The sequence below is a fragment of the Coloeus monedula genome, assembly GCF_965178545.1.
Source record: "Coloeus monedula genome assembly, chromosome: 2".
Taxonomy (NCBI): domain Eukaryota; kingdom Metazoa; phylum Chordata; class Aves; order Passeriformes; family Corvidae; genus Coloeus; species Coloeus monedula.
In genome coordinates this window covers 48,695,114-48,708,216 of record NC_138782.1, presented here as the reverse complement: position 1 = coordinate 48,708,216, position 13,103 = coordinate 48,695,114, and the positions used below count along the sequence as shown (strand labels likewise).

Here is a 13,103-nt window from a genome sequence, read left to right as displayed (position 1 = left end):
GTTAATAGAATAACCTTTAACAACCTGCTATACCAACCTGCCTGTTTTATGTATTTCTTTCATTTAAAAGATTTATTCCTTAGGCAAGGAAAATGAGATCCAGCCTGAAGTTTTGAAAGGAATATAATTATTTTCTTCAGCTGATTACTCTGTTTAAAGGTATACAGTAAGGTTACAAACCCATTTCACTCGCAGAACTCCTTGTTTCTCTGCCCTTCCCAATAAAACAAATTCTTAGGGTACAACCACTAATAGCCAACTGTAACTTTTGAGTAGGAACTTACTACAACAAAGTGCGCTTCCCAAGCTCTAGATGTGGTTCCAAGTGTCAAACTGTAATTCTGTAACAGACATAAATCATCATGAAAAACCTCACTCATCAACAGAAGTCACAGAGTTACATAAAGAAGTGATTTTGTTAGCACTCATAATCCCACACAGTTCACCACCCAGTCAACCTCATTCCTTCATTAGATATGTGTTCTGACTCACGTTAGTTTCTTTTGTTAGTAAATCACAAAGCGCAGCAAGTCCTTACTGTGTAAACAGAAATGCAAATGCCATGCATAAGAAACAAATGTCCCCCATCAAGTTCGGAAGGTTGAGCACTTCTTATACACTATATTAATTGGATTACTTTACAGGATTACAGCCTCAGAAAACTGATACAGTAACTCTCACCTAGAGGTTTTCCCAGAGTCAGCACTAGGCACCTCTGTGCAGAGGGCCATAGTAAACAGTTCCTGAAGTCAGGCACAGGATGTTTGCTATGAGCTGATTTACCAAGTCTGAGGGACAACCCCCAAAAACAAACTGGTTTTGAAGGGAAGAATATTGTCACTGATGTTCTTTTATCTTTACAGCTTGTCAAGAGAAAAATAAACTGTAGAACAGAAAGCAGAATAAAAAATGGGCGTAAAATAGAAAGTATCTAATGCTGCCTCAGTAACAGACTTCTAATATAAGGAAAGAAGAAATTCAGAAAATTCAGCTGACATACAAACTATAAGATAGAATCCAACTGGAAATTTCAGAATAAAAAACAGCAATACATTACTTCTGACATAATCACAATAAAGTGATGCTTGTAACATTTTCAACAAAATATGTCAATGTTGCAGCTTGATATACCTTTAAACCACATCCATTTTATTTTCAGTAGATTAAAAGAGGTATGAGAATTCCAAGATCAGAGGGGAGGAAAAAAAAAAAAATCGAGTATACTTTCAGTTGCTTGAAGTCAATACACAAATGGAAATATCTCAGCGTTTTAAAATGCAGGTATACAGTTTTTTGCTGAACTGAGCAACACATCTTACCTAGAAAAAGATATCTCCATTCACCTTTAGGAACATGAAAATCTAACTCTCACCACCTAATTACTGATTTTTCACCTCTCACTCATGGAAAACAAAACTGTTACATCTTGCATCTAAACTTAAATTACACTTTCTATGCAAAAGCATTTTCTTTTTTTTCTTCTTTTTTTTTTTTTTTTTAAGAAAAGACAGGCAACAGACTATGCCTCTCAAAAGGATGACAAAGCTCACCTGTAAGTTCTGACATCCCTCCCTCCTACACTCCATCCCTCTCCCTTTCTAGACAAATTCTGTTCAGTTGAAATTTAAGATTTTGGAGTCTTTCGGTTCAACAAGATGAAGCCTTCCAGAGGTGAAGCATGCAAAGGAACAGGAGAAAGAAAAGGCAGACTAATCATACATCAAGAAAAATGATGTTCTGAATACGTTTTACTGAAATTCTCATGATAACTTCTCACCTACTTAGTAAACTTTGTGACATTTTTAAAACACTTGTTTTCTTATTCTGAGAGAGAAAAAAGGAACAAAACTTTGACCTTGTCCTTTGTCAGATCAAGAAAAAAATGAAAAAGAAAAAAAGAAATAAGAAAGAAAGAAATTCCAAATTTAAGAGCCCCCATCAGAAAAAAATAAAAACCTTCTATCAATTTGAATGAATTCTTAAATTCATAACTACAGGCAATAGAAAGTCCTACCACAGGCTTGGGTTGAAGCTGTGGCACACTTAAAATCAGGAAGAGCCATCAAACCCAATACTGGGAGACAGGGATCTCAGTGGCTCTGACAAGACCAAGGAAAAGCAAGAGGGATTAAACAAAGCTTTGGACTCAGATCTTGAAACCCCAAGGAAAAGCAAATTAAAATGAAACAGAAGATAGGGTACAGAACAAACACAGTACTCTTCTTGTACAAGATTCTGCTAAGAGATTCCAGAAATGGACTTGGAGGCACAACATTGCAATATTCTGAAACTATCCAAGAATGCAACATTTCTTCTACAGGATTTCAGGAACCTTCACATATCAAAGAAAATTTACAGGATATTTCTACAAGAACCCTGGTCAGATCAAAATGGAAACCAGGTCTCTGTTGATTCTTCTTCCACTGACATACCAGTATCAAAAGCAGTAACTTTTTAAATGCATTATTCATTGCATGAGACATATTAGAAGTGATTAAAGACTAAATAATAGCTGACATATCTGAACAGGCAGTCAGACCATTATTTAAAGACCTACTGAAAAACATCTTAGGGTATGAATCATTAACTCACAAGCTTACCCAACTGAAATTCAGTCAACAATGATGGCATTTGAGTTTTCTGGATTTACCTGTGCAGCCATCATCCTCCTGCAACTACTACATACTGTACTAGTGGCTTTTCTTTTGCTCACAAGCTTTTCTGAAGGACCTACTACATAATTACAATAAACTAGGTACACTGCTTATGTAGGCAGCTGAGCCCAGCAGAGCCAGGTGGAACGGTGCAGGAGTGGAGCCAGTGTGGCTCAAAGTCAAACCCCAGCAGATTTGGCATGGCACGGGATAAACCTTTGCTTTCTGTGTTAGCTGGGGCAGAAAAACACCCCAAAACCCACATGTATTTAATACAAGCTTTTAAAAGAAGATTAATCCAACTCTTAAGTAATGAAGGGCTATTAAAGTACCTGTAACATCAGAGGAAAGAAAGAAATGGGGATGGAGAGAACCTTACTGAGTATTTCCCTACATCACATATTTTTTTTTTCCCCTTGCATGGAAAAGAGAATATGCATTCCATGTGCCCAGCACTTGCAATAAAGACTATAAATGCACATAACTGTCTGTGTATTAGCATTGCAAAACCCACTTCATAAATGGGCAGAAAATAGACAAAAATATGAAGTCACATGATTGATGCTTATTTTTTGGCAAATCCCCAGTGTTAGGAGAACACAGGATTCTTGTGACTGTTGCAGGGCTAGAAATTCTTATCTATCTGTACAGGTATTTAGGTTTCTTCTGTCACCATTGGAACCAAATGCTTTTACAAAGATTGCTTCAGGATGAAGACCATGTGCCTGCAGAGAGAGGTTTAATGATCTGGCTTGTGCTTGGCATGTTAGTTCTAACTAAATTATTCCATTTTTCAGCTAGGAAATAAACACACCGTAGGTGATGTTCAATTGTTTATCAGCGTGGCTGCATTCCTGATGTAAGATGAGGCTCAGTTACCAGTGCATGGATCCTTCTATCCAGCAGTTTACTGAGTCTTATGCAGATCTATCCAATTGCCTGGGCTTACTTTGAAAACTCTTCAAATTCCATTCATTCCTCCTCTGAAATTTATATACAAGGAATTCTGCTTGTCCATCACAGGAAAGAAGATGTTCATACACCAAGGGAAATTAGCTGGCATATTCAGCAAAGGAAGATACATTCCTCTTTCTCATTTTCCTTTTTCTGAAGCCAAAGAACACATCCCACACAAATCCCAGGTACTTGGTTTTTTCCAGCTTCCCCTGGTTTAAAAGGAAGGAATATAGCTGTAAGAGACAGCCATTTCTGGCTTGATTCCATTAACACAACTCCACATTCTGGCAATCCCCAGGAAAACTCACAGACAGCCAATGCAAATTTTGTGTTGCTTCCTTTCATCATTCCTTTGAAAGAAGGATTTAAGCAGAGATATACTTCGAATTCAGTGCACTCAGTTTTCACAGTAGAATTCCAGAGAGGTTTTCACTGAGGTAGACAGATAGGACATGCCAGCGTTTGGCATTTGGTTCTGCCAGCTAATATCCTTCAGATATTATTTCCCACAGTCAAGTAAAAGACAACCAGGTAATACAAGTCTGTTGTTATGCAGCATTATTACTCAAATCTTCTGGGAAGCTGTCTCACAAAACGCAATGATCTTATCACTCCATCTCAGTGACAAAAACCTTGTCCTGCACCAAAATGTCATCCATGTTAAAAATTAACTGATCCATGCATCTTATGGAATGATACCTTGTAGATTTTTGCCGAAGACCCTCTGGAAAGTCTACTGAATTACTAGGAAACCTAATATACTTATACTTTTCTTTGAGCACATGACAATTATAAGGAAGTCATTCCTGACTTTGGTAAACATTAAAGTATGCCACAACACAGAAGGAATGACATCATCTTTTTATTTTAAATTTAATGTAGTTGCTAGTGTGAATGCTCTTATAAACACATCAATATTACTTTCAATCTGACCATTATAGCATTATAGAAATTGCAGCTGTCACGTAAGTTAACACAGCTCATGTTATGACACCTTATCTATCATATCTTTCCCTTTCCTAACAGGAGGCATCAAGATACCAGGTTTTTTTATTAAACAATTATGAGAAGCTAAGAAAAGCTTCTACTAAATCACATGCCTCAAAAACATTTGTTCCAACCTATGGTAGCTGAGTAACATCACTGGGCTTGAGAAGAAGCAACATATTTGAAGAGTTTAAGCCCTTCACCTCGTAAGCTGCACCATGGTTATTATGTTAAAAAAAATAAATTAAAAAAAAAAGGTTCTTTAATAAGTGAATATATAATTAGTTAATTAATCTCACAGTTAATAACCAGGGAATATAGCATAAAACTACACGGTAGTAAAACCACAGGGGAGTTCCTGTTAGTCTTTGTTAGGAAACTGGGGTGACCTCTCATGATGGTGCAGGCAGTGCCCTTAAGCTGCTCTATTTCTTCCAAGGAGAACAAAGAAATACCACAGCTGTGCCTCTGACGGTCACAGAATACTGCAGTAAACTCCATATTGCTGTGGTTGCCTATAAAAGGCTTAAACTGTTACCAAAACTAGTTCCTTTATGCCTTTTCTCAGTTAGTGAGATGCATCAGGCAGCGTCACAGGCCCCCCATTTCCAGAGTGGTACAGACAGCACAGCCAGACACGGCTTAAGTGCCATACACCTGAGAAACATAGTACAGGTCTTTAGCAGAATACAGACTGGAGGCAAAAAATTATGCCAGGCTACCCTTACTTTGGTATAGGGAGAAATTCCAGGCTATAACTGTGCCAAACAAACACAGTAAGAAGTTAAAATTCTTTCATACACCCTGAAAAAATGTGGTCAATTTTACAGTTCAAAGGTTATTTATGTACTAGTACCATGACACCAAATGAAACAAATTTATGTCACTGAAGTTTTATTAGGAAGTATAGGAATATATATACACTTCTTGACTTTCCTTCTGTCATCCACACAAAGCTTCATTTGAGTCAGACCAGGAAATTTAAACAAAAGCCTAGGTGTAATTCAGAAAACAAAACCAAAACCAATGCAGATTTTCAATATGAACCAAAAACCAGAAGAAAAAGGATTTGTCTTTCCAGTTTAATATCCATACTTCCTGGGGTCAGTCCACCGTCAGTATTCCTCCGATTCAGAGAAATACTTCAACAAATCCATATCCTTGCTAAAGAAAGACCAGTTTATTTTCTTGAATTAGAATCATCCTGTGCACTTTCCACACAGCCATGTAAGAGATAAAACCGCCTTTAAAAATATGCCTGTAATAATATAGCACGTACATAGAGAAGTGAAACTCAGACATAGTTCTGAAGACCATTCTAAATCTTGGGTCAGAAATTAAGTGGTATTCTCTCTTTACAGTCTGTCCTTATTTTAAGGGCCTACAACGGATTTTCCTCAGGTCTTCACAATTCCAAAAAGCAGGATGCATCAAAACATCTTCGGACTCTGAAAGGAAATGTAGCTCTGTCTCTCAAAACATTAGTCAGCCAACTCACAGGCCTGTCAAGAAACTTCCCTGGTGGACCAACTATTTGCTACAGAGTTTCCTCACCTGCCTTCTCACGCATCCAATACAGACAACTTCCAGATGCAGAACACAGGACAAGACAGTACACGCACTAGACAAGTGATTTCATCCAGTAATAAAATCTTAAAGGTGGTATAAAATGTTTGGCAATCAATTTTAGGATCAAAAAATTCATATATAAAATGTTCATGTGTAATTCCCAAAGAAGTAATGGACTGCATGTCCTAGCTAAAACCCCTTCACTACAAACAAGCCATCCAGCTCAATTCCAAAATAGATTTTGAGATCATATTCAGTATCTGTACTGCAGTGCAGTGCCTTAGAGAGGAAGGTACAATTGCTGCAATCTCAGCCACACCACCCCTCACATGAGCTCTTAAACAGTGGTCTCTTGTGCCAGCCCCTGGTGTATCTTCAAAAGTCACATACTGACAAATATAAGAAACACTTTTTAAAATAAACAAAGGATATCCAAAGTGAGTGTTGGCATTCTTTCATTGTAAAATTGCTTCTAGTAGCCAAGACTGCTTTTGAGTATTTTCTTCAGTGCATTCTGGCAATCATATGTTTGATGACTGCAGCTACCAGAATCTCGTATATTTTGATAAACCCCTGTAAAGATAAGCAGCACATGAAAAGCTTTGAGGGATTTAAAGAAAAAAAATCCAGCTTTTTTTTCTATTCTGTTTCACTGAGAGATTCACATAATTCTTCTACTGTTTAGTTATTTATCTTACAATCATCTTCAGATCTTGTTTCTTCTGGTTCCTTTTGTGTCCTCTAATTCCACAGCATCTTCGTGTAGGATGGCACATAAGCATATGACTTTTAGTCAGATTTAAAGTGGCACTCATTGTTTAAATGCTGCCGTAATGAGGAATATCTGGAATAGAAGACTCTGAAATCACAGAACTGCTGTCCTTGAAAAGTAAACACATAACATTCTTCATTTTAAACTTCTCTGCCATAAACTTCATTCTTTTGTTATCTCACATATAAAAACCAAGCACTGAGTGAACAAACATGAATCCTAGGTAATGCTTAAATTTATTCCAAACTACTCTTCCACAGCTGCAAAGCACACTTACACTTTCCACTGGCAGTCACACTCAGAACTATTAAATCTATGAGGAAAATAAGGCAGTACACAATACATTCACACAAGCAAAACGTCCTGTTTTACTGAAAGCTAATTAGAAAATGAAAAAAAGGAGGCATTAGAAGAGAGTGCAACATGGAACATCAGCATTCCAACCTTAAAAAAAAAAAAAAAAAAAAAAAAAAAAGATGAAAAGAGATGACAACTCCATTGGTCCTGGGGAACATGTGCTGCTCATGCTGATTATGCTTCTGATTCCTGACAGGCATGGTAGTCTTCACTGTCTCAGAAGACAGTGAAAAAGACCATAACCCTGTCAGCACTACTTCAGTGTGTCCTGTTGGTGTCTCCTACCACAAACAGCTAAAAGCAGGCCTTTCTCTAATTTAAGAAACTCCACAACTCCAGAAAACCATACACACTGGCATCAGGAACATCAAAAGATCAAACAGCTAAATTACACATTTCTCATCACTTTTAGGTACATATTGCTCCTGAAAGTCAGGACACCTTTAACAAATATAAGGGACAAATATAGGCAGTATTTTTTGAAACCCTGCAATTGGTTTTAATCCTCTCACCAGCTTGCCACCCCACTTCTTGCAAAGGCTTTCCCTTATGGGGCTTCTGTGCCTCAAAAAACAGTCCTTGCATGTACGTATTATGGAAGGAGCCTATGCATTTAGGGGAAAGTCTTTTCTGTCTTCTCCTGGAACTTGGAATTATTTTCACTCTGGTCAAATTACACATCCTGAAAAACATAAAATAAAATAAAAACAAAAAAAAAGGTGATTTCCATATCAGCTATAAATGTTTTAGATTCTTGACTGTAAAGACTGAACAGTGAAAGTCTATTTTGCACATACCTTTGGTCTTCCTAGTATTTAAAAAAAAAAAAAAACAAATTCCTCTACAGGGTAGAGGTCCTCCCTGAACACACAGCTAATAAAAACACGGCAGGATACTTGTTCCACTTCACTTCTCCTGCACAGTATGTGTGCATTCCATGGGAGAAGTCAGGAGGATGTATGTCCAAGCCTAAAAAAGGCCATACATAATACAAGGTCATCTCCACCTAGAGCATTCAGCAAACTAATGAGGGAGATCCCAGAGAAGCATGTAATTCACAGGACGAGAGAAGAGTTCCTTGAGCAGAACTGAACAGCACAAAGCTGAGCTCCAGCCTGTCCAAAGTTATCTCAAACAACGTAAGCTCTGACGCTTCCAGAAGTACAGGGCATTAACAAGTTGCGTTCACCTCTCAGAAGTAATGTATCAAACTCAAATCATTCCCAAAGAAACAGAAATCCATCCTAGCTGCAGAATTTGCAGGAGGTAGTGCTTAACACCACTTTACCAAAACAAAACAAAAGAACCCACAAAAAAAAAGCTGCAAGTAAAGAAGAGAAACCATTAGACATAAGAATGTGTGAAGAGGAGGAGAAGGAAAATCGAAATTTCCAATCAAAAGGTAGCAAAAATACAAGTTCAGTTTAGTAGCTTAATGCAAATAAAGGGCATTTTTAATTGAGTAAAATCTCATGTGCATATTTAAATATTAAAAAATAGTGTTTACATTCCAGGGTAAACTCTAAAGATTTAAGGAAGTTTATCAGGTCCTACCAAAAGAAGAAAATACGAAGAGCACTGTTTACATGTAGTAGGCCTATAGATGTCATCCTGAAAGTATTCAAAGCACAGAATGCTTTTTGCTTGCATACGGTGTTCTTTAAAAAGTTCTAGTTTATCTACAAAACATTTATGAATCCATCTGTCCCTAATTGGTATTTTTAAAATACATAACCAAAAAGAAAAACTGCAGTAATTAACAGGGTAATATCAAATTTCCAGTGCTTTCTACCAATAGCATTCAGAAAGTTACACATATCTAATAGCTTTAGAGACCACTAATCCAAGCTTTCTAAGAATAGACAGATGGAAGACTACTACATCAAAAAATATGTCTGAAAGCAACTGACTTTTCCAAGTAATGCTCATAACTTGGAAAAAGTGGAAGAGTAAAAATCACTGCTAGCATACCACTACAGATTATAGACTCAAAACTTCACATGAAACACGTTTCTCAGGCCTTTTTGATTAAACTACACAATAAGCCTCCCCCAAGCGTCAGTTTACCACATTCAAGGTCATTTTACCACTGTACAACATTCTAAACATTTTTAAGTATTATCTAAGACTGGGTTTGCCAAATCTGTATTAAGCCTGACACACATTATCAGGAGTGCTGTTTTACGTAACATGCTGCTGCTGTCAGGTGCTGGAGTTTAACATTACTGTATATGTGCTGAGCTATATTAGCATGCTCACTGCTTCTCCTTCCCTATTAAGCATTCAGATAACATGAACTAAGCTTAACACTCAAGCCTGCAGTAAGGCTGCCATTGTACAAGTCTTCCAAAAATCTTTACCAGTGACAAGTACTAATAAAAAAACTCTCATAAATTGAGATGACAAATTATCTTTCACAGAAGTATTTTTCTGTTTTGTCTGTAGGTGTTAGGCAACACTACAATACAAGTCACATAATGCTGACAAGAAAAAAAAGTTGCCAATCTTCATGCCAATGTTGCGTAACAGCTGTATTTCCTGTAAAAGCAGATTGTCCAAGAATCTTCAAACAAAAAAACCTGAATATTAAGGTGTACATCTGCTATTGTACGGTTTCTGATAGAAATTTAAGATGACTGAGATCCAGGATTCACAATGCTGCAAACAGCATATGAATATGTTTCACATACACTATGTGGCTTTCTTTCCACTCCTCTTTAGATGTATTTCCTTACAAGACATTGAACGTGAACATTTTCTAAATCAGACTGTACGAAATAAAAAGGAAGTTAAGCTTTATCCTACAGTCCCAGTGTTTTTAGCGGTACTTAACAAATGTCTCAGCAATTTTTCCTCAAACTGTAACACGGTTTGTATATTTGTATTTGAAGATGCCCATCTGCAAAACTTGCTAGGATTGTGCATATTAACGGCACTTGGGAGATGGCCGAGAAGATAAATAAAAGCATTGCTTGAAGAAACATATTCCAGCAAAGCATTAGATGCAGCACTCCCGCTGTATTAATTAAACGGAAGGAAGAAATGCTCTAGCGCCTTAACATGCTCTGGACCGAAGTAACGAAAGGATGCGCACGCCAGAAAAAGCCGTTTTAGTCTGTGCCCGGCGAGGAGAACGCCTGCAAGTTAGTGAGAACCTCCGTGGAGAGGGGACAGGGTGAGAAAGGTGCTTTTTTTCCCCAAGCCTATTTTTGCAAAGGGAGTGTGATTGCAGCTTTCGCGCTGGGGACGGCTGCTCGGTGAGTATCTGCAGTACGCGAACACATCGGCGGCAGGGAAGGCAGCGCGGAGAGGTGCTGCTGGGGAGGCGCCGCTCGCCCCCGCCCGGCTGCCCGTCCCTCACCCTGCCCGGGGTACCCCCACCGGGGCAAGCACGGCCGCCTGTCCCTGCCGCTCATCCCGGCACGGCCAGCAGAGCGGGCGGCCGGCTCTCGCCCCCCGCCCGGGCACGGGGCCACACGCTGCCAGGTGGAGAGGGACGGGGCCGGGGCTCCGGAGCCCGCTCTGAGCGCAGCCCGGGGCGGCGAGGGCACCGCGCCCCGGCCCCCGCTGCCCCCGCCCGGCTCCCACCCTGCCGGTCCGGGCGTCGCCCCCGCAGCCCCCGGCCCGCCCGGCCCCGGCGCCTGCCCCGCCACGGCGCGGAGGTGAGGGAGGCAAGCGCGGCGCTTACAGTTCGCAGGAACTGGATCTCGTCCTCGCCCTCGCCCCCCTCGGCCATGGCTCCCCCTGTCTCTCCTTCTGCCGGGCGCTGCTCCCAGTGCCCGGGCGGGCGGCGGTCGCTCCCCGCGGCGGGGTGGCGGCGGCGGCAGGAGGTTCACGGCCGCGCCGCACCGGGCTGGGGCTGGGGCAAGTGCGAGGGCGGCGGAGCCGGCGGCCCCAGCCCGGCCCTGGCTGCGAGCGGGGTGCGGATGCCCGTGCGCCTGCAGCAGGTTGACAGCGCTGCCCGGCTGCCTGTGTCTGCTGCGGGGAGGGGGATGCGATTAACCGGGGGAGGAGGGGAGGCGGAGCTCCCGGCCCCCCCGCCGCTGCAGGTGATCCGCAGCCCGCTCCCTCCGCACTCCAAACGCGCCGCCCAGCGCCGCTTGCCGGCGCTCCGCGGAGAGGCGGCTGCTGCCCGGCGGGGGCTCGGCTCGGGGGCCCGCCCGGGGCGGCGGAGCCGGGGCTGGGGCCGGTGCTGGTGTTCACCTCGCACGGCCCGAGCATGGGGCTGCCTCAGCTCCTCCGGGAGTCACCGGGAAGGCCGGCCGGCGCCGTGCCTGCCTGGGCACGGCTGTCCCGCAGGAGTTAGGTGTGATGTGCTGCAATGAGAGACAGCTCAGGAGAGGGAGAATTAAACGGCTCTGCGCCAGTTGGTTTTTTCCAGCCGACTGTAGTATCGGGGAGAAGAGATGGAAGGTACAACATGGCTTCACCGGGTGTTGAGCCATCCGTGTGAGTGAGTTTAACCCAGCGTGAATGCAAGGCTTTAAAATACCATTTCCTTGAAGGATAGCTACCATGCTTTTTCCATAGGGTAAAGCCAAAGGTTGCCACGGAATAGCTCATCTTTCATGAGCATTCGTGCAGATCATACCTTACAAGGACACTTAAGTCCATCAGGGAGGATGCTTGGCCTTCAGAAAAAAAGTCTGGCAAGCCAGAAAGCCGCCAGACTTCTACCAGCGACAGCACTCTGAAACCAGTATATGACAGAGAGCCTCTGCTAGTGTGATGCAATGGTCATGTGGGGAGGACAACAGGGTATCTTAAAAAAGAGTAAAATTAACACTGGATCATTGACACAGTGAAATGTGTGAGGGGCATGTAGCTGCAGAAGGCTTCTGAAGGACCCAAACTGATAAACATAATGAAATCACAATTATTTTTTAAACAGACTGTGTGGCTACCATAACAAAATACGTGGAAAGTGTCTCTAGAGAAGCCATACCCATAATCTGTAGCTTTATGCTGTTCAAGGACATCATGAAAAAGTGTGGCACTATGAGATTTTATCATTACTTCCAGCAGTGGAAAACCTGTTCTTCTGACAGATTGGAAACTGCAAGAACAGTCATGACCCATAAGACCTCTACAGCAAGTAATGTACGAATGTTTAATATAGAGGTTCTGAAGATGAACTCCACAGTTATGACAGCTTAAGCATTTCCTCTATAATTTCCTGGTTTCAGTTACTACTAACATCAAGTGATTTTTACCTCTCAAGCTTACTACTGACTGAAAATATTTTTTTCTAAGAATGATAAAATAAAGACATTTTTTGACATTGTTCGTTCACATTTAATTCAAACCTCTTAAAGATCTCTTCTCCAAATTATTTAGACTGAGATATTTCTTGAAATAGACCCCAATTATGAAGAAAAGTCCTGATTTTGGATTAGTTTAAAAAATTAGGTTTCATTAAAATGCACTGAGAAAATATCTTTTATCCTACTACACTATCCCTTTCTCCTGCTTAGCGCACAAGTCAGTTCCAGCACAACTATTTGTGAATGTATTTCATATGGTTGTAAATCTCAATTCACATGGTCTAAAGTCTGGATCGTAGAACATCCAGGGTCCTTTCCATAAAGCTTTGAAGATTAGTATCAGATTAGATGCCTTTTTTATTTGCTGCATGCATGCAAAGCAAGGACATTATAGAGAAAGGAAAGAAAGAAAAAAAGATTATAAGTAGTCCATTATAATATCTGTGCCTCAAACATTTTGTACAGTTTTCGCACATTGTGACATCATGGAAGACTTTCCAAGATCTGTGGAACTGATCATACCTTGTTTCTTATAGATTTGGA

General features: G+C 40.9%; 1 protein-coding gene across 1 annotated transcript in view; it reads right to left on the bottom strand.

Moving 5' to 3' along the window:
• RYR2 (ryanodine receptor 2) overlaps positions 1 to 11,032 on the bottom strand; it is a gene marked incomplete at both ends in the record, with an annotated part of 390,473 nt that extends 379,441 nt beyond the window's left edge. Inside the window, one exon of the mRNA XM_082276741.1 lies at positions 10,985 to 11,032. Coding sequence (XP_082132867.1) covers positions 10,985 to 11,032 — 48 coding nt within the window. The remainder of the gene's footprint in view (positions 1 to 10,984) is intronic.
• Between the last annotated feature and the right edge of the window lie 2,071 nt (positions 11,033 to 13,103).